This window comes from Ochotona curzoniae, unplaced genomic scaffold (genome assembly GCF_017591425.1).
Source record: "Ochotona curzoniae isolate NIBS_2020 unplaced genomic scaffold, NIBS_Ocur_1.0 scaffold_4701, whole genome shotgun sequence".
Taxonomy (NCBI): domain Eukaryota; kingdom Metazoa; phylum Chordata; class Mammalia; order Lagomorpha; family Ochotonidae; genus Ochotona; species Ochotona curzoniae.
This window is the reverse complement of record NW_024467122.1, coordinates 41,848,760-41,870,004: the sequence shown is the minus strand read 5'-3', so window position 1 is coordinate 41,870,004 and position 21,245 is coordinate 41,848,760. Positions and strand designations below refer to the sequence as shown.

General features: G+C 49.6%; 1 protein-coding gene across 2 annotated transcripts in view; it reads right to left on the bottom strand.

Annotated features, from left to right (window-relative positions):
* TEP1 (telomerase associated protein 1) overlaps window positions 1-20,159 on the bottom strand; it is a 36,585-nt gene extending 16,426 nt beyond the window's left edge. Inside the window, exons 1-21 of one of the 2 annotated variants that reach the window (XM_040969775.1) lie at window positions 20,087-20,159; window positions 15,657-16,136; window positions 13,921-14,109; window positions 13,542-13,676; window positions 12,137-12,298; window positions 11,525-11,686; window positions 11,169-11,246; window positions 9,263-9,387; window positions 8,911-9,068; window positions 7,575-7,684; window positions 6,650-6,740; window positions 6,225-6,417; window positions 5,700-5,868; window positions 5,095-5,253; window positions 4,893-4,970; window positions 4,120-4,250; window positions 3,781-3,840; window positions 1,821-1,979; window positions 1,022-1,198; window positions 674-794; window positions 30-154 (exon numbers count right to left, since the gene is read on the bottom strand). In XM_040969775.1, coding sequence (XP_040825709.1) covers window positions 30-154; window positions 674-794; window positions 1,022-1,198; window positions 1,821-1,979; window positions 3,781-3,840; window positions 4,120-4,250; window positions 4,893-4,970; window positions 5,095-5,253; window positions 5,700-5,868; window positions 6,225-6,417; window positions 6,650-6,740; window positions 7,575-7,684; window positions 8,911-9,068; window positions 9,263-9,387; window positions 11,169-11,246; window positions 11,525-11,686; window positions 12,137-12,298; window positions 13,542-13,676; window positions 13,921-14,109; window positions 15,657-16,112 — 3,038 coding nt within the window. In that variant the 5' untranslated portion in view covers window positions 16,113-16,136; window positions 20,087-20,159. The other variant, XM_040969774.1, reaches the window with a different exon arrangement.
* Between the last annotated feature and the right edge of the window lie 1,086 nt (window positions 20,160-21,245).

The window sequence follows — 21,245 nt, the reverse complement described above, 5'->3', positions numbered from 1 at the left end:
ATGCTGGCCCTGGAAGCAACAGAACCTACCTGAGGAAGCTTGAATCCCGGAAGTAGATGAGAGCCTGGGCAGAAGGCTGCAGGCCTAGGTCCCGATTCAGGAACTGCATCACCTCCATCTCCGTCACAGAGCGCCCTGCAGGATACTGCTTGGCCTGCAGGGAGAGAGCAGAGAGGACAAGTTTAGGTCACTTTAATACCCCTGATCCCCAGCCTCCATCGCATCCCTCCCAGACGTAGCTGATCGCCAGCATTTATGGAATGCCCATCAGGGATGGAGCACCTCTTGAAAAGGTTTTTAATTCTGACATGAACATGCAATGTGGGTGTGGCTGTTTCTTTTTAATATATGGAGAAACTAAGGGGAGGTTAGATTCAGTTGCTTCCCACAAAGCCAGATAGATAACCTGCAAATGCCAGACCAGAGATCAGATCCCACATTTGACAGACTGAACACCCAGCTACCTCTCCCACCTCTCCTCCTTCTTACATCCTTTGGCCAACTCCAGAGAGCCTTGTCAAATGCATTCCCCCCCTCTAGGACTTAGCCACTCGCAGAATTTCCTGCCCATGTCTCACTCCAAGCAACCAGGGCCTGCCTGTGCATGGGTTCCTGACAAACTCCCCCAACTCCTGTCTGACCTTGACTTTTTCCCCAACTTCATGTCACTTACCCAGTGGAAGTGAGGGTGATCAGGTAGGTTGTAGTCAAGGGGAACGTGGCCATAGCGGGAGCCCAGGATCCCCACAAACAGCTGGGAACTCGCCACCTCCCCAAGGCAAACCTCCAGCTGCCTGCAGGCATGGTTATGAAGACAGGAAAGAATCAGTGGTGAGAGGATGAGGGAATGCAAGTAGGGGCTCTGGGGTACATTGAGCAAAGTCAAGGCAGGCGGCCCTCAGTAGCACCTGACAACCAACTCCATTACTTGCTCTCATCCATTCTTGCAGCCCTAGCTCCTGCCCACCTCAGCTCTCACGCTCCAGCCCCTCGTCCCTGCAGCCCACTCCTACCTCCCTACCTGTTCCTGCGGGTTTCCTCCTCCGTGATGCCCCAGCGCAGGTCAATGCCGTGTAGACTGATGCGGTGGGGTGCAGCTCGGGCCTGCAGGGCTGGCAGCACAGACCTCAGCAGCAAGTCCCGCTCCCCGTGCATGTCCCGGAAAGTGGATGAAATGAAAAGCCGGACACTGCGCCACCTGAGGGGTTAGCAGGGAGATGGTGAGACTCAGTCTAGTGACTGGCCCCACCACCTAATCCACCAACAGTGATGCGATCACCTTCAGATGAACGTGAACCAGGGGGACAGGGAGAGACAAGGGGGCCCAGCAGCGCTCCAGGGAACACTCCACTCTGATCCCAAATGCAGAACCCTACAATTTCTTGCTGTTCCTCCCGTAGCCCTCCCTTTTTGCCTTGTCATTATTATGCACTTAAAATTTGCTCACGGCGACACAGTGAGATAAATATTATTATGATCTCCTTTTCACTGGCCAGGAAACTATTGCTTTAAGAAATTAGGCAATTAGCCCAACATTCAAGGTACTCTTTGGCAAAGCTAGGATGAAAAGGTCAGAGCCTGTGCTTCCAAGTCCTGCACCTAAGCCCGAGGTATATGGCCATGGTGCCTGCTGGCCTCCCAGTATTATATCTAACCTTCAAGTTCATAACCTGACAGTTTCCCGTGCTAAAGAAATGTGCCGCAAGGAGAAGTATACCTTGGCGACCAGAACAAGCAGTAGCTCAACAGCCAGAATTTCAGAGTTTCTGATCTTATCACAACCCTTCCCAATTCACAAAGACACAGAAACACAGACAGACCCAGGTTGGGAAATAGGAGCTAGGGGGCTCGGAACATTCTCTTCCACGGGCTGGAGAGACGTGACTCCCTTCTTCCCTGGGGGTGGTGGAATCTTGAAGATTTTATCCATTTGGCCCACATGTTCCAGAAGGCGGGAGGCTCCGCGTTCTGCAATGAACCTGACATTAATGGTAACAAAATAAATAAAAGTAGAATTCAGAATCAGGAATGTCTTCCAAGAGGGACAAAAGGACAAAGAATTGGTTAGTGTGGGTCGCCCAGTAAACAGGATGCCCTTGAGAAGATGACTACACATGATAAAAGTAGAGACTGCAAAACCAAGGGAATGGGAGAGAAGAAAACTCAGCTGGAGCCCACCCTGCTGTGTCTTCCAATAAAAAACAATTCTTAAGATTTATTTTATTTGTATTGGAAAGTAGATATACAGAGAGAAGGAGAGGAGAGACAGAGAGGAAGATCTTCCATCCGTTGACTCACTCCCCAAGTGACTGCAACAGCCAGAGCTGAGCCAATACGAAGCTAGGAGACTGCAGTCTCGAGTTGCTCATGCGGGTGCAGGGTCCCAAGGCTTTGGGCCGTCCTCAACTGCCTTCCCAGGCCACAAGCAGGGAGCTGGATGGGAAGCAGGGCCACTGGGATTAAAACTGGCACCTGTATGGGATCCTGGCGCATGCAAGGTGAGGACTTTAGCAGCTAGGCTATCGCGCTGGACCCTCCAATAAATTTTTTTTAAGTGTTAGAATGTGGAAAACCATAAGCTATTATACATTGTTGATGGGTATGTAAACTAGCATATTCAGTATGGGAAAGAATACAGAAATTCCTAAAAAAAAAAAAAAAACTAGAAATAGAACAGCCACATGATCCAGCTAGCTTACTGTGAGCATATATTCAAAGTAATGAAATCAGTATGTTCAAGAGGCATGTGTGCCCCATATCTAATACAGCACTAGTCACAGAAGCCACAAGAGATTCAACCTAGGGCAGTGGATTAAGAAGATGTGTTCATAATATGCACAACAGAATACTATTCAGCCATAAAAAGGAATGGAATTATGTCACTTGCAGTAACATGGATGGAACCAGCAACATTATGTTAAAACAAATAAGCCACAGGGTAGTGTTGTGGTGCAACAGATTAAGCCACTTGCAACACGGGCATCCTTCATCAGAGCACCGGTTCAAGTCCCAGTTGCTCTGCTTCCAATCCAGCACACTGTTGATACCCCAGAAAAGCCAGCGGATGTCCCAGGCGTGGCGATTGCAGCCATTTGGGGAGTGAATTAAAAGAAGATCTCTTTCTCTCTGCCTCTCCTTCTATTCAAAGAAATAAATAGACCTTTAAGAATTTTTTAAAGTAATTAGCCAGGCATAGTGAGACAAATAGTTCATGTTCTCACTTATATTTGGAAGCTACAAAGTTGATCTCACAGAAGTAAGGAGTAGAAGAGTGGTCGTGGAATACAGGAAAGGTGTGGAGAGGCAAGCACGCAGGAAGACAGCTAAGGGACACAAGGTGCAGATGAATCTGAGGAATAACCTGGAATATTCTAGATCACAGTAGGTTAACTATGGTTGACAATAATTAATGGCACATTTCAAAACAGCCAGCAGAGAGGATTTTTAATCTTCTCAACATAAGAAATAATCATTATATGAAACGATAGATATGCAAGAACTCTAGCTGATCATTACACACTGTGTATACATATTGAAATGGCACATTGTACCCCATCAATATGCATAATTATTATAGAATAATTAAAATAAAAATGTGTATTTTCAAAAGATAGTAAGTGCCTGGGTCCCTATGTTACTAGCAGGCCTGAACAGCTGTAAAAGAGGAATAAACTTTGACCTTGCTTTAAAAAAACAAATAAATGAAGTAAGACATTAGATGATTTTCTAAAGGTGTCCTAACAAAGTCCCCAACCCCTTCAGGGTCCGCCTTGTACTCACTTCAGAATCCCGTCCGTACAGCCTGAGAGTGTCACGTCATTGGGATGCGAAACTGGTGACCTGGCAAAGGAAGACGCGGTCATTGATCTGGGCTCCCCTCACTCCTTAAGATGAACTTGCCCTCTGTACTTAACATAGGGTTAGTAGGCAAGGGCAGGTACAAACATCTAGATTTAGGCTGAAGATCAGAGAAACTTCTAGCCCCTACAGTGCAGCAGAGATGAGAAGGTGGAGACAGGGAGTGTGTAGCTAATGAGCGCATCCCACCCTCTGCAGGGGTCAAGGGAACACAGGGACTGTTAACTCTAGACCTCGGGCAGGGAGTGCAGGGACCCTTACAGGTAGCGTGTCTTCTTCAGAAGGACACCAACAAACAGACACTTGGGATTCACATGCTGCCAGAAGAGCTGCTTGGTTACATTTAACCTTCTCTCATCCATCTCCTGGCCAAAGAGGATGACCCTGTCCACCTGTAGGATGAGAACAGGGACCAAAAGGATAGAGGAGATGTGAATGAGCCCCGAATCTCAACAACAGAGGACTGGAGGACCCAGAGCCCTCTGAACAAAAACAGCCACGGACCCCTGGTGCTCCAGGGCTGCGGATGCTGTGGTAGGGTAGGGGCAGTGGTGCACTAAAACGGGCTCCTTTAGGGCTGGTAATTAACATGGTCACTATTAAACACTAAACTGTAAAAGCTTAGAAATAAATAAATCACTTTAAAAACAAATTTATCCAATGCTCCAAACCTGTCCCTTCCTAATTGCTTGCTTCACCTGACTGTGATCGGCCCGTGAGCTGACGCACATCCACATGCTAGAAGTAAGGAAATAACACACAGTGGTGTGCTACACAGCATCGCCTCCCAACTCCGTGTGACAACGAGTGGACAGCCTGGATCTGTACAGGACAACTCACACCATGGAGATCAGCAAATGCTGATTTTTAAACTAATTCTTCCAACAAGGCAGGGCCAAAAATTCACCAGCACTGCACTAGGTCAATGCTGTACATGTTTTGAAAAGTCAGCATTACAACAAGAAATGAGATGCATCAGTTGTGGAGAAAAATGTGAGGACAGGAGGGTTGTTGAGGGACTAAGCAGTACTTACAGGGACCCTTCGGGCAGCCAGGGAGCACAGGTACTTCCCAAAAGTACGCACGGACCAGCCATCCTTTTCCTCCAGCTCCTTAACAAAAGAGACTCACGCTGTGTGGTTGGAAAGGACGGGACAGCACAGCTACCTTGAGAAATCAAAAATGCCAGGCTTGGACACCCCATGCATTTGTGAGTGGTGGGGTTGGCTGTCTGACCTGGACTTGAGCATAGAGATCGGTGGCAGTCTTCAGGATGCCTTCTTCTGCCTTAAGCACCGCGGTCTTCAGAGTGCCTCCAGCGCAAAGCAAGAGATCCACCTGTTCTGCCCTCGCGACCATCATGGCAATCAGCAGCAGCACGTAGTTCATCGGCGGCTGATGGACAAGTATCAGGGGCAACAAAGCCCTAATTCTGAAATCCCCTCCTGGCTTGCCCAGCCCTGGGAAACAGACCCCCCACTGATGACTTCAGAAAAAGACATGGGGTCCGCACTTGGAGAGGGTGTCTCCAGCAACTAGCCGAAAGCCAGCTGGGGTGGCAGGCAGCCAGGAGGGAAGATCTCTGCTCAAAAACAATGCTGGAAGGCAGAGAGGTAAAACTGAGACATGTTTTCAGTGATAGACATTTAGAGGGTGTCAAGTAAGAGCCACACGTGATTGATAGGTGGCTGTTATTATCCACAGACATGGTGAAACCACATGTTAGGAATTGTCCTACAAATCCAGTTCTCAAAGGCAAATTCCAGGCCATGTGCTTGCCTTGGAGAACCAGGACTGGGAATAGCAGTCAACCCCTTGGAAGATGCTTTTTGTTTCATTACCCCTTGTACGTTGTTCTTGGGACATAGCTTGTCTGCATCAGCATCTGCCAGATAGACCAAGAGGGTGCGGCCGGGCAGTGGGGGCAGGCTGTGCCGCACTGAGATGTTCACGGCCGTCTCCAGGGCTTGTCGATACCGCTCCAACATGTCACTGTCATAGGTGCACTGCCTGTGGGCAGGAAGGACAAAGACACAAGCACTCAGGGCTTGACTGCTGCCACTTTGAGACAGATGGGAAGATGTGCACTTGCCACTGGGTGACAGGGTCCTCTGCCTCCCTCCACAAGCACTGCCACCCTGGACCACTGCCTGCCTCCTGCACGGGTATAGGAGACTGGGACCGGGCAATGTTAAAGATGAGTTTTGCAGGGCAATGGATAAGATTACCGCAACCAGGCAAGTCCAAGGCATGCAGAGGGCTGACAAGCATCCTTACAGAAACACAACTGGGGTCCTCAGGCAACCCCCAAGCCTCACCAGGCCACCTCCTGGTGCCTGCTGTCAGCTCCCGGCTGGGGCACACACCTGGCTTTGTGTAGTCTCCGTTTCTCTCGCTGGAGCTGCTCATACATCACAGGGATCGCCATTGCTGCCCGAAGCTGCTGACGACTCGGGTTGCAAAGCACACGAGGACGGGCGCGGGTGCGCCTCTCGTCATCTCTTAAATTTCTAATCAGTATCCGCCTCATCAATGTTGTATTGGAAGGAAAGGGCAATGCTGTGTGGCAACAGATGGATATGTGAGACCAGTAGCTTCCATTCAATCATCTTGCCCTGCCATCACTGTGTCCAGAGTCTCAACCCCCGGGGCTGCAAGCATCTGACTTCTGTTCTCTCCCACCCCCACTGCAAGCACACAAGGCAAGGAGAGGCCAAGGATATCGAGGCTGCTGTGTCCTTCCCTCCCAGACATGACAGGCAGACAAGAATTGGAAGAAAAGAGTGAATACCTTTATTTCTGAGTTGAGTCTCCAGGACATTGATGGAATCGTGGGCATTGAGGAACCTGAATGGAAACTGCCGACTGTGGATCACCGACTTCTGCAAAGCAGAGGAAGGGATGTGAGCAGAGGAGCGAGCGATATGGAAGCTGAAGGAGCCAGGGGGGTGAGGCGGCAGCTCCCCGAGCATGTGGGAAGGCCAGCAAGGACAAGAGGGACTTAGAGAAGAGAATGGAGGAAAGAGAAAAGTGACCATTTTATTTTTTTAATTAATTTATTCATATTTGAAAGGTAAAGTTACAGAGAGAAGGAGAGACAGAGAGAAGGTGATCATCCATCCACTGAGTCACTCCCTATAAGGCTGCATCGGCCAGAGCTGGCCCAATGCAAAGCGAAGAGCCAGGTCTCCCCACACGGGGGCTGGGACCCAAGGACTTCAGCCGGTCTTCACTTTTCTCCCAAGCCATAAGCAGAGAGCTGGAATGAGGCATCCGGGACTTGAATCAACACCCATGTTAGATGCTGGAACCACAAGCAGATTTAGTCTACTATGCCACAGGTGTGGCCTCAAAAGTGGTCATTTCAAAGGATGAGAAGAGGTGAATAAAGATAACAAAATGACACAAGGAGGCATGTCGCTTTCATATCTGATTCCCTGTCAAGTAAGCTACATCACTAGGAAATCACTGGGCTCAAGTTAAATTTCTTTAAATTTTTAAATTTAAATCCCATTATAATTTCCCAGAAGAAGACTAAACCCTCAGCCCTGTCTCCCCCACCCAACCTCCATTGCCAACCCAATTGGTAGCTCTCATGAAAACAGCATGACCTTCCTCGGCCCCCTGGAAAGCCTTGGCCTCCTTGCAGCAGCCGCAGCTCCACACCTTGTCTCACCACAGGGCCTCACCCCACCATCCTGACCCCTAACACGTACAGCATGCTGGAGGCGCTGCAGGACCAGCTTGTGGTGGCGGGCGCTGATTCCGACCCGCAGCAGGTTGCACAGGTTCCGGAGCATGGCCATGTAGGGAAGTTTCCCATCATCTGCAGCAGATGGGGAACAAGGATCAGAAAAATGAATGAACAAGAGCATCAAAAACCTACATCCGTGGATGCACATCGAAATGAGTCAGAGGCGATCTGAGCCCTGAAGCTCCCAATAATGAAATCAACAGAAAACTCCAAAGTCGGATGTTTCGCAACAATATGACTCTTTCTCAAAAACAAAAGAGGAAACATCATGGAAATCAGATAAAAATAGAAGCACTCTATAGGTAAAAATTAACAAAATAGGGATCAGAGCTGTGGCCTAATGGGTAGAACTGCCATCTGTGATGCCACAATCCCAAATGGGCATTGGTTTGCATCCCAGCTGTTCCACTTCCAATCTAGCTCCTTGCGAATGTAGAAAGCTGCAGAAGGCGGCCCATTTGCTTTGGTTTCCGCACCCATGTGGGAAACCTGCTGGAAGCTTCTGGCTCTTGGCTTTTGACCAGCCTAGCTTCAGCCATCACAGTCATCTGGAGAGTGAACCAATAGATAGAAGATTGTATGTGTGTGTGTTTGTAACTTCACCTTTCAAAGTGTATAACTTTGCCTTTCAAACAAATATTTTTTTAAAAAAATTTTTTAATTAACAAAATAACAGAGAAAGAGAAAACTAAATGTAATGTGTATGTGTCCTCTTTCTGTCATTCAGTTTTTCAAGAAAAGCTTAAACAGGGCTGCAGTCAGAGATGCAGAAAGCCAGCATTGTGGCACAGTGAGTTAATCTACCATTTATGGCACTGGCACACCACCCTCAGTCCTAGCTGCTCTACTTCCAACCGTGCTGCTGAGAAGGCAGTGGAAGATGTCCGGGCATTTGGGTCCCAGACAAACACCCATGTGAGAAACCTAGATGGGGTTCCTGGCTCCTGGTTTTGACATGGCCCAGACCGGGCCTTTGTGGGCATTTAGGGAGTGAACCAGCAGATGCAAGATGTATGTGTGTGTCTCCCCCTCATTCAATATTTCAAATAAGTAATTAAATACACAAATCTTAACAACAAAAATAACCTGCAGGTCACCTAACTACATCTTGAACAATGACCTTCCTGTAACTCCAACATCACTCAAAGCAGGCTCATCTGTCTATTTTGGTACAGTCAATGACAAACCTTCTAAATCTATTCACCTGCAGGGACGGAACTAGCAGTGAGAGAATAACCTCATCACACATGGAAAGCTTCTACCCAATGTCTAAAACACAATGGTCAAGGTCATTTTACCAATGAGTTTCTCCCAGACGGAAGCTTTGTTGCCCTGCAGGCTCAGCTCTCTCTCCCAGGTCTCTGGCACAGAGAGCTTCATCCGCTTCCCAGCTCTGCTAGAATCCCAGGGCCCAGGCAAGCGACTCCGAGAAAAGAGCTGCAGGGTGGAAGGGTATCTGGAACAGAGAACGGGTCTATCATTTTGCAGCTGGCGGAAGAAAGAAAAGGCAAGTTGAGTCACCCACGTGGACTCAACCATGTTCATAGCCCACATCTACCCTAGCACAGGTCCCTAGAGTGTACGGCTACCAGAAGTGGGGCCATGACCTTGAAAAGCCATGGGATGTGTGAGCACGGTTTAGCTCCTCACCTGCAGCCTAGCAAGGACTGGACATGCTGAGCAGGCTCATGGATATGCAATCGCTGCACCAGCTTCTTCAAGGTGAACCTTGAGGGAGTCTTCTTCTCTGGCACACGACTGTAGGTTGCTTCAAACTGTGGAAACACCCCCGGCCCCCAGTCCCATGGGGGGCATTTCGTCCATGAACAACATCACTGTCTTCAGAAAGCAGAACCCAAGATCATGCTGTAGCTATGAGGCAATTTCTCTCTCCCAAACTAGATTTGACCAGAGTAGAAACAGAAGGTTAAAAATGTCCAACAATAAGAGCATCCACAAATGAGCACAGGAGAGCAGGTGTTTACTGGGGCAGGGCCAAGTCCACCGGGCTTTGTTTATACAAGACTGAACTATCAGAGGCTATGCGGGGTGGCTGGCTGCAAAAAACAACACAGGGATGGGCCGAACAGAGAACATCCTTGTTCTCAGAGGGAGCGACAGGGAGGAGCAACCCTAGTCCAGCCTCCTCCAGCTGAACAGATAAAGGGAAGCAAGCACACACCATAAGCTGTGAGGCGTTCCAAAGCTAAAGAAAGGCAGCTTTCAGAAGCTCCTAGAGTACAAAAGCTAAGCACACAGTATGTTAACGGGAGGAAAAAACCAGCTGGCCAACTGAAAACGTGTTTTCTTTTTCTTATCATACCAATTTACACTTTCCCAATAATCTATTTTAATCATGACGACAGCGGTGACAGCAAACTCCTATGTCATGGCTGACATGAGAAACACTTTAAATACATTAACAAGGTCCTGGCATGGTAGCCTAGTGGCTGAAGTCCTCGCCTTGCATGTCCAGGATCCCATATGGGTGCTGGTTCTAAACCCAGCAGCCCCTCTTCCCACCAGCTCCCTGCTTGTGGCCTGAGAAAGTAGTCAAGCATGGCCCAAAGCTTTGGGATCCTGCACCCATGTGGGAGACCTAGAAGAGGCTCCGGGCTCCTGGCTTTGGATTGGCTCAGTTCCAGCCATTGTGGCTGCTTGGGGAGTGAATCAATAGAGGGAAGATATTCCTCTCAGTCTCTCCTCCTCTCTATATATCTGACTTTCCAGTACAAATAAAATAAATCTTTAAAAAAAAATACAGTAATGAATGTAATCCTTATAATAGCACTCAATGTACGTTTTGCTGTTTCCCTACTGGACTTAAGAGGAAAGTGGGAGGTTGAGGCCTCCAGCCTCACAGTCATCAAGGGCTGAAGGCGAGTGAAAGCAGGGGAGCTGAGGCCAGATTAGATGCTCTTAACTGTTCTCTGCAATGCCTTATTTGCCATCAAAATAAAAAGGTTTGGTGTGCTTTTAAAAATTTCCTATGAAAGGCAGATATTTCATAACCATTTTTTTTTTTACTTTTTTTTTTTTCATTTTGTCTGAAAAGTAAGGGCAGGAGGAAGGAGAGAGGAAAGAAAGGAAAGAGGCAGGGACGGAGCAAGAGAACTCCTCCATCTACCGGTTCACTCCCAAAACGTCCATAACAGCCGAGGCTGGTCCAAGCTAAAGCCAGGAACTCCAGCTGGGTCTCCCACACGGGTGGCAGGCACTCAGCCACTGAGCCATCACCCACTGCCTTCCCAGGGTGCACACGAGCAGGAAGTTGGATCCCAAGTGGGGCTGGGACTCAAACCAGAAACATTCCAATCACTGCCTGAAATGCCCACCCCTCCTCGTGTTTCTAACTCATTTGTCCAACTGGCCAGTTCACCTGTCAATAAAAACAATTATCAAGGAAGGGGGGGGGGACACACATAAGCCTCCCATAGTACTGGAAGAACCTGACTCCAATCATGTCTGAGAGTCTGCAGACCAGCAATGAGCACGTGCCGCCCGCACCCTCCAATGGGAACTTGTCTGAAGGTTAGTCGAGAGACAAGGCATTCACCTTTTTCTGTTCTTGTTTCAGAAGCGGGAGGCACCTCGGCACGTTCCTCTTTTTCTCAGAAAACGGGCGCTCGGTCCTCTGTAGAAACAGGAGAAGCAGTTACAAAGAGAGAAAGGAGCTTCTCCCAGGGGAGACCCGTTCCAACAGCCCTGCAGCTTTCCTGCCAGCTGAAAGCAAGCCCTGCCCTGCACCCCCAGCTCTGCCAGGCTCCTCCACATTTCTGAGACTCCTTGGCTGCCGCCACAGGACCTCAGCAGATGCTGGCTGCAGAGCCCCTGTCCTCCCTCCCGGGGTCAGTTCCTCTCCAGAGACAGAGGCCCCAATGGAAAACCGGGAAGGCTGAAGCCGAGACTCACTGGGGGGCGTGGGGGCCGGCGGGGCCGGCTCTTGGCTCGGTGCTTCCGCAGGTTGTACTTAGCCAGCTGATACTCATCAAACTGGGCAAATTTGTCTGTCATAGCAGCACGGAGACAGGCGGGCAGGGCTACCAGCTTGTTCTCATTTCCTCCAGCCAGGCTCTGTCAGGGAGAGCGCAAGCGAGTGACAGAAATATCATCATTAGCAAGACCCAAACAGGCCCTTCCAACCCTACAAGGCCATTCCTGGGCTCCCAGAACAGTACAGCTAAGAGAGCAGATTTTTCGCCACCGTGATCCCAGATCACAATTTCTGGGGTGCGTGGGTAGTCGACTCAGCAGATGTCCCTGATTCTTGTTTTCTTCATTAAGAACATGAGATCCAGAAAAAGATGGGTTTTGCCCAGACTTGAGTCCAGCCTTTCTCAGTCTGAGTCTGTAACCCAGCCCAGCGAGAAGCTGCCTATCTCCCCCCAGTCCAGCCCAGGCTGAGCCAGGAGGAGCGTGAGGAGAGGAAAAGGGAAGCCAGGCTGACCAAGTGTTCTCCAGGGATGCCTGAGCCAAGGAAGGGCATCCAGTGGGGGCCGCAGACCAGGGCCCCAAGTGCCGTACCTGGTAGCACTCAGCCACTTGGATCCAGTCAGAAGGCAGCTGGACAATGGCACAGAAATATCGGCGCAGGTAGGGACGGCAGGCCGGCAGGAAGGCAGCGATAGCCAGGACCTGGTTGGCCACATCGCGGATGTTCAGCTGCTGCCTGGTGTAGAGAGCTGCCTGGGACACAGAGTGAGGGAACCTCGCTTGTCAGCCACTTCCATCAGCACATGCCCTCAGCCAGCTGGGTCTGGCTGCAGAAAACCCTTCCTGAACCCTCCAGATGGTCCACAAAACATAAACCCATGAGTTTTTTGGCTGGACCTTCTAAGTTCCGTCATCTAGTTCCTTTCCACTTTTCCCACACAACCTCTGCTACCTGGCGTCCAAGCCAGCCGGAGGCCTTTCTCTGGAAAATCCCCCACATCAACATCTGTCAAAAACCTACCTGGGATACAAATCACTAATGAGCCCTGCTGACTTCCAAAGAATCACAGAAAGCTTCCCCGCTCTTCTCTGCTTCCGAAATGGTCACTATCTACTACTTCAGGTGTATTTCTTGGAAATAGTGCTATGGCCCAATAGCGTAAGCCTCCACCCACAGTGTCAGCACCCCATATGGGTGTCTATTCGAGTTCTTGTTGCTCCACTTCCGATTCAGCTCCCTGTTAATGTGCCTGGGAAAAGATGGCCCAGATCCTTGGGCCCCTGCACCTCGAAGAAGACTCAAGGTCCTAGCTTTGGACCAGCTCAGCTCCAGCCATGTGGTTATCTGGGGAGTGAATCAATGAATGGAAGATCTTACTCCCTCTGTCTTGCCTTCTCTCTCTGTAACTCTGCCTTTCAAATTTAAAAAAAAAAAATTAAATCTTAAAAAAAAAAGCCCCCTTTTCTTTATTTGAAAGGCAGAGTTACAGAGCGAGAGAGACAGAGGCAAAGAGAGCTCTCCCATCATTGGTTTATCCCCAAAACACCAGAGCTGGGCCAAGGACTCAAGGACTGGGGCCATTTTCTGATGCCCTTTCGGCTGCATGAGCAGAAAGCTAGAGTGTGGACAGAGAAGCCAGTGTTTAAATTGGTGCTCATATGGAATGCTAGCACTATATGTAGTAGCTTAACTCACTGTGCCACAATGCCAGACCTTCCAGGTGCATTCACATGAGCTTTTGGAAAGTGTTCCAGATTTTAGTTCCTCAATCCCCACCAGCCTGGCATGGTCAGCCTTTTGACAACCTTAGTGTGTCTTTCCCAGTCTCTTCTTTGCTCACTCTTTGCAGAACTAAGCTTTACACTCACCCAGAGATTCCATTTCCTCCCAAGTTGGAGCTCTTTCCACCCCAACAGGGAGCTAGGAGCCACTCCTGCCCAAATCAGAATCAGCTTGCCCATGTCCACACCCACCCTCTCCTCCACCCAGCAATACCTTGAGGATGAACTCAGGCTCCAGGGCGGCGAGTTCCCCGCAAACATGGCGGATGCAATCCTGTGTCCTGTCAGTTTTATCTTTTCTATTCACATTCGAGGCCACGGTGGAACACAGCAAGCTCATGAGAACCATCTGGGAATTAGAGAAAAGAGAGAAGAGAGGCGACCAGAGGCAATCAGGACCCCTTTAAACATCCACACAGAACAACTCAGAATCAAGCACAGAGAGGATAGAACCCTAGATTGGGGAAAATGTTTATGCAACTGTGAGAAATGAGAGCTGGGTCGTGTCGCTCCCCTGCCTCCCCTTCCATCCGGGAGGAGCCCTGTCCCCTACCTCCCCTCCCTCATGGTCACTCTGACTCTGGATCGTTCACCTTCTTTTCCTGAAGGGCCTGGCCGATGGGCTCAGGATGAGACGCAGCATCCCCAGCAGCAGGGAGCTTCAGAGCCAGCTCCTCCACCTCCTCCTTGTCTCCCAGGCTCAGACTGTAAACAGGCATGTGGAACTCCACTCCGCTCATCTCTTCGAGTTTTTTATCTTCTTTCAAATAGGACCAATGACCCTGGAGATGGCAGCAGTTACAAGTCAGAGGAAGTACCCACAGAGCTTCTTAGATACAGGAATCGAAAGGTGGATCCCAGAGAGGAAGGGCCCACCTCTATGACACATGAACTCCTCTCCCTTCTCAACCCAGGTTCATCTGCCACATCTCTGATCAAGTGCTCTCCTCTTTCTGCCGCACATCCCACCTCTCCAACTCTCCTACTCAACCTTGTGAGCCTGCACACAGATGTTTTGTGATCTTCCCCTGCTGCCTTTATCTCCTTATTGATGTCATCATCTGGAAGCTTAGAACCCTTCACTGAGCCCTTAGGATGCTTTTCAAATGTTTGTGGAGTCAGAACAAGAGCTGGGCCCAGCGCACTAGCCTGATGGCTAAAGTCCTCGCCTTGGCCCAAAGCCTCGGGACCCTGCACCCATGTGGGAGACCTGGAAGAAGTTCCTGGCTCCTGGCTTTGGATCGGCACAGCACTGGCCGTTGCACTCACTTGGGGAGTGACTCATCAGATGGAAGATCTTTCTCTCTCTCTCTCCTCCACTCTGTATATCTGACTTTGTAATGAAAGATAAAATAAATCTTAAAAAAAAAATAAAGTCCTCGCCTTGCATATGCTGGGATCCCATATGGGCACCAGTTCTAATCCCTGAAGCTCCGCTTCCCATCCAGCACCCTGCTTGTGGCCTAGGAAAGCAGTCAAAGATGGCCCAAAGCCTTGGGACCCTGCACCATGTGGGAGACCCAGAAGAAGCTCCTGGCTCCTGGCTACAGATTGGCACAACTCCAGCCATTGCTGCCACTTGGGGAGTGAATTGTAGGACAGAAGCTCTTCTTCTCTGTCTCTCCTCTCTGTATATCTGCCTTTGCAATACAAAAAAAAAAAAAATCTTAAAAAAAAAAGAAGAAGAAGAAGAGGCAATTCCCACATCAGTCCTCCAGCAATCTTGGGCTTAGTTGAACCTGAGTTTTTGCCTTCACTTCCACCTAGCTGACTGGGCTGTTGGAAAATTGAGTGAAACAACTATATTCTCTATGACTTTTTGCATTCACAAAGCTCTAAATCAGAGTAATATAGGAGTAGCTAGAATGCTCTCAGTGTCCTAAGAAGGTAGATTGTCACTCCTTGCCTTTTTGAGGAGAGTAAGTGAAGGCCATGAAAGTGTTGGGTCTTGGGCAGGTTGTCTTTCACTGGTAGACACCATGTGCGGGCTTAGATTCACCTTTTCCATCAGTCTAGACCCCAAGTCTGTAAAAAGCAATGTGCCCACATGGGTGCAGGAGCAGCACCCGGTTTAACAAATGTATCTCATACCAGAAGCACCTGCCTGACTCTGCCCAAGCTCTCGGGAGCAGGTGTGTACTAGGACAGGACCTATTCTCTTCTCTCTGGTGCCAAACATACAACAAATAATGATGCTGATGAAGACATCCCCAGGGTAAAAGGCAACTCAGGAAGCGGTTCTACGGAAACAGCACCACAAAGGGAAACTGAGGCACTGAGAGCCAGAGAGACACAGCTGGAGTCAAGATAAGCTGCCTGGAACTATTACCAAAGCTGCGGTGTGACTCTTCTCTGCAGCAGAGGTGGGCTTCAGGGCCTCGGGAGAAGACCCAAGGTCTTGTCCTTCAGAGAGACCCCAAGACTTCCAGGTATTTCTGGTGTTCAGGCTACATCCGTCAGCTGGCATCGTGTGCAGCGGCTGGAGACACTGAAGCAAGGGGCTGGCCGACACTGTACTCTCCAACCTGGAGAGGGAGGCGAGGCACTGGTTCTCCAGGGAAAGGATGTCTGGGCGGGCAGACCCCTGCCCATGTGCTTTCTCCATGGCCTTCAGGACAGGAAGTGTGGCCAGACACCGGTTCTCCAAGGACAGGATGTCTGGATGGGCAGACCCATGCCCATGGAATCTCCCTGTGGCCTTCAGGTCAGGAAGTGTAGCCAGACACCGGTTCTCCAAGGACAGTATGTCTGGGAGGGCTGACCCTTGCCCACGGAGTCTCTCCATGGCCGCAGTCCAACTGGCATATGCCTAGAAGGAAAGAAAGAGAAGTGATGAGCACAAGGCTGCCCTTCACCCTTCTCACAGCCCTCCTGGTAACAACAGCCATCTGCACACAATACCCTCCCCCTCCCCCGCCCCCAGGACTGGATTCATCTAAGGAGCATTCTTAAAAAAAAAAAGGAATTATAGAGAAAGGCACGAGAGAAAGATCTCGCATCTGCTGTCTCACTCCCCAAATGGCAACCACGGTCAGAGCTGGGTTCATCCAAAGTGTGAATCCAGGAGTTTCTTCTGAATCTCCCATGTTGATCCAGGGGCCCAAGAACCCACATTATTCTCTGCTGCTTTCCCAGGCCATTAGCAGGGAGCTAGCGCAGAGTGGAGCAGCCGGAACATCAGTGCTCACATGTAGGATGCTGGAGCGACAGGAGGATTAGCACACTTTGCTACCTCACTGGCCCCCATCCAAAGAATATTCCTATAGCAAGGGAATTAGAGAACATGTGAGGCATTTGAGGGAGTGAAATCACACACGCACAAGCAATGATGGCTAAGGAGGGATGGACATGTCTTCTCATGTCCCCCTCCGCTGATGTGATTTCAACTTACTGAAGGGGCCTTGGTTATAATCTGATTTCTGGACTTTTAACTCAAAAAAAAAAAAAAAAGCAGCACTGTCCTCTTGAGTAACTAGTAGATTTCTGCTTATTATTACCAAGAATAGAAAAATCATGGTCCTAGGGGCCAGCACCACGGCATAGTGGGTCAAGCCTCTGCATGTGGTGCCAGCATCCCACATAGGTTAGTGCAGGCTTGAGTACTGGTTGCTCTGCTTCCTGCCAGCTCCCTGTGTATAGCTTGGGAAAGCAGGGCAGAATGCCCCAAGTGAGAGGTCTCTCTTCGTCATTTCCTTTTTTTAAAGATTTCTTTATTTTTATTGGAAAGGCAAACTCACAGAGAGGAGAAACAGAGAGAAAGATCTTCCACCCACTGATTCACTCCCCAAGTAGCCACAATGTCTGGAGCTGAGCCTATCCGAAACCAGGAGCCAGGAGCTTCTTCCAGGTCTCCCACATAGGTGCAGGTTCCTAAGGCTTTGGGCCATCCTTGACTGTTTTCCCACAAGCAGGGAGCTGGATAGGAAATGGAGCAGCTGAGACACAAACCAATGCCCATATAGGATCCAGGCATGGGCAAGGTGAGGATTTAGCCACTAGGCTATTGCTCCAGGCCCTCCTGGTCATTTCTTAAATGCTGGTGCATCTTACAATTCAAGTCTAATCCATCTATACACTCTCCGAGAGTGGTCTCATCTAGTTTGTACTTCAAATAACATTTCTGTGCTGGAAGCTCACAAGTGTTTTTCTGGATATATATTTGGTCTAAATTTCTCTTGTAAACGCCATACTCTCTAACCCATTTGCCTGTTGACCATCTCCAGCTGAATGACATAAAGGAACCAAAGCCAACAGATCCCACATACGCCATCTTTTTCTACTCTTCTGCCCCAAGGCATTCCTTCTCTTCTGCCCCCTTCTTTTTGAAGGGGTTTAGAATGAGGCACATCTGAGTTGGAATCCTCGCTATTTCACCATGGAATCCTGAGCAAGTTAAATGTTCTGACCCTCTATTTTCTCATCTACAAAATAAAGAAAAATTCCTACCTCATAGAGCTGATATAGGAATGAGGGAAAATCTATGAAGCACTTGGAGCAATGCCTAAAACCAGAATGTACTCACTCAGTGGGGGTGATTATGTTATTGTTATTCAACAAACTACCAAATGCTGTGATTGTACGTGCTCGAGGTCTCCCACAGCCGCCCAACTCCATCCATCCTACCTCCAGTTCTGTTGAAACGCTCTGCTCCATGTGGAGATTTTACGTAGATGTAAGACACGTCCTTGACATATAACCCAGTCACCATTCACTATATTACCCTTTTTATTATTCTTTATCTATGCATACGTATATATGCTTATAACTATATATTGGCTTATTTGCCTGCTTGTCACAGTTCCTTCTGAAATAAAAGAAGGAGTTTATTTCCTTCTGAAATAAAACTCCCTGAGGGGGGCTGGCATTGGGTGCAATGAGTTAAGCCACTACTTCTAATACTAGCAACCCTGGCTGCTCCACTTCAATCCAGCTCCCTGCTAATGTGCCTGGGGAGGCGGTGGAGGATGGTCCAAGTCCTTGGGCCCTTGCACCCATGTGAGAGACCCAGACAGAATTCCAGGAACCTGCCTGGGGCCTGGCCCGGACCTGACCATTGCAGCCCTTTGGCGAGTTCTCTGTTTTTCTTTCTAGCTCCCCTTTTCAAATAAATTAGTCTTTAAAAAATAAAGCTCCCTGCTGCCAGGTGCTTTTCTGTCTTGTTCCCTCTGGATCCCCAGCAACACCACACGTCCTGCCTTCGGACCCAGCACCTGCTGCTTCAGCTCCTTCTGGTCTCCCGTCCAAGCACTCTAAGCTTCAACCACACGGATTCTTTTGCACTGATGAGTGGCGCGGCTACGCTTGACTGTGGCCTTCTGCACACTCCTTCTAACACCACCACAGTACCCCAAGCCCTCTTCGTCCGACTCTACTTTCCTCTCCCTCTCAAGGCCCCGGTTTCGTAGAAGTTCTTCCAGAGCCTCTGCTGACACGCAGCTCCAGTCTGCTTAGATGCTCCCCGGGTATTCGCAAACACCCCAGGGGAACACCTGTTTGCCTCTTGTCCCACTAGACAGTAAAGTCCTGAGGACAGAGACCGCTGAGCCTTGTTCACCATGGTTTCTATACTCCCTAGTCAGTGGGCTACAGAAGTTTTTCAGAACCTATAAAAAGCATGAAGCTTTCCCACAAGGGTGGGGAAAACACCTGTGTCTGTACTGTTTTGTTCTCTGTTTTTAGCAACACCATGAAGTATATTCTTAGGTCTCCGAGGATCTCCATAAACTGTAAAATAGGAATCTTTGCGTGACAGAATGCTTGAATGTGTTTGCCTATTTCTTTGAATAAAGGCTTGGCTCCCCATGACATTTAAATAATTTAGCAATAATATTGTGAAGTCAACCACTTAGAAACCTTCATGAGAATGAGCACAGAGGAGGGTAGAACCCGTCCAGGACTTGTGAGGACTCACTCTCGGATCAGACAAGACCACGTTCTCACTGACAGCACTGCACAGCCTCCTCCCCACGCTGCAGTCAGCCTCCTGGGCTGCTTCCTCGTGACCTAGTGCAAGGGTCAGTCCCCAAGGGAAGGCCTGGGGATGAGGGAGGTAACCCAGGATTGAGAGAGAGAGAGAGAGAGAGAGAGAGAGAGAGAGAGAGAGAGAGAAGGGGGAAAAGTCGAAACAGAAATTAACAGAAAAATAAAAACAATTTTTTTCTTGCCCTCCGCAGTTTGTGAAAGATTTGCCAAATCCACCAAAGGACAGTTAAACATCCCCCCGCAGGTCCAGCGCCATGCTCCAGAGCTGGCCATTTCACACTAGCTGTGCACTGCCCCAGCCCCTTTCCCCGCTGATACAAACATGCAGTCCCTGCCTCCATCACCTCCACCTGTGTCCTCCGCTTTACACACGCGGCTCACGCTGTAACACGCAGGATACCGTGGGGGCCTGGCTGGTGTAGCGCACCAATTCCCACCCCGCTCTGTCAAGAGGCTGCGTCACACTCCAGCGAACTGAAGCACATCCCGAGTTTCTGTCACTACACACTCTCCTTCCGGCACACACCAGGGCGAGGGAGGACGAGGACAGCTTTTCACGTTGTCTCTCTTCCTCAAGCCCGCGTTCCCTCAGCCTTCCCTGTCACTCGGCACACGCCTCGCCTTGCCCGAGCGAGCGGCCGCAGGGAGGAGCCGGGCAGGCGGACTCCGAGCCGGGGTACTGTCCGACTCGAGCCCCAGGACCCCCTGGGCCTTTCCCGCCCGGCTCTCAGCTCCGCAGCCCAGCGCCCTAGACGTGGGGGTCGGGACCCGTTCTACCTGCGCTCGCCCCTTCCTGGTGTGGAGCGTCTCGATTACCGGCAGCAGGAAGCAAAAGGCTGGCTCGGGGCTGAGCTAGTGGGAAGGGCGTGCGTGGGAGGAGCCGGGTGGGGCGGCGAGGACTCAGCGCTGCCGGGCGGGGCGCCGCCACGTACCACACCAAAGTCCGCGGCGGCGCCTGAAGGCTTACCCTGCGTCCTAGCCCGAGTTTGCCACTGCTTTTTGTTTTCTCTTTTTGTTTGTTTGTTTGTTTGTTTGTTTTGTTTTTCCCATGCTGATCCTCGTCTTTCCTTAGCCTCAGAGTTCCTCCTCTACCAAATTTGAATGTCATTCCTTTATGCTTTTTCTATCCTCTGTGTCATGATGCCTGCTTTGTCCAGATATCAAAGATGATTGGCTTCTGGATCCGTCCCAAGTTAATTCAGCTAATTGGAACAGGAAGTCCAAAGCTATGGTCTGTCACCAACTGTAGACACCAGATAATTAAAGCGGGGTGAACTGGGCGCATGGCCCCAACGCTGATCAGAAGAGAGATCTGTGCATTACAAAGAATCTCAGTGGAGCCGAATGATTGACATGGAACCGTCCATGATGATGCTGGTGTCCTTGTGGGCCTGCTACTGGTGAGCTGAGTCAAGAAATTCACCAGAAAGCATTGTCACACAAAGTAATTGCAAATAGGGAAACCATTTCCCAAACCCTGATTTCCAGAGCAAGGGTGTGTAGCCATCTTTTATTTTAGCGAAAAATGAATATACAAGAGAGAAAATTAAAAAAAAATTATTTATTTTATTGCAAAGGCAGATGTACAGAGAGGAGAGACAGAGAAGAAAATCCTCTGTCCGATGATTCACTCCCCAAGTGAGCACAACGGCTGATGCTATGCCGATCTGAAGCCAGGAGCCAGGAACTTCTTCCGGGTCTCCCACACAGGTACAGGGTCCCAAGGCTTTGGGCCGTCTTTGACTGCTTTCCCAGCCCACAAGCAGGGAGCTGAATGGGAAGCGGAGCTGTCAGGATTAGAACCGGCATCCCTTTGGGATCCTGGCGTGTTGAAGGTGAGGACTTTAACCCATACGCTATTGCGCCAGGCCGAGAGGGAAAATTCTTGTCGTCACATGTAGGGGGTGGAAACTCAGAAACATGCTCTAACATATGT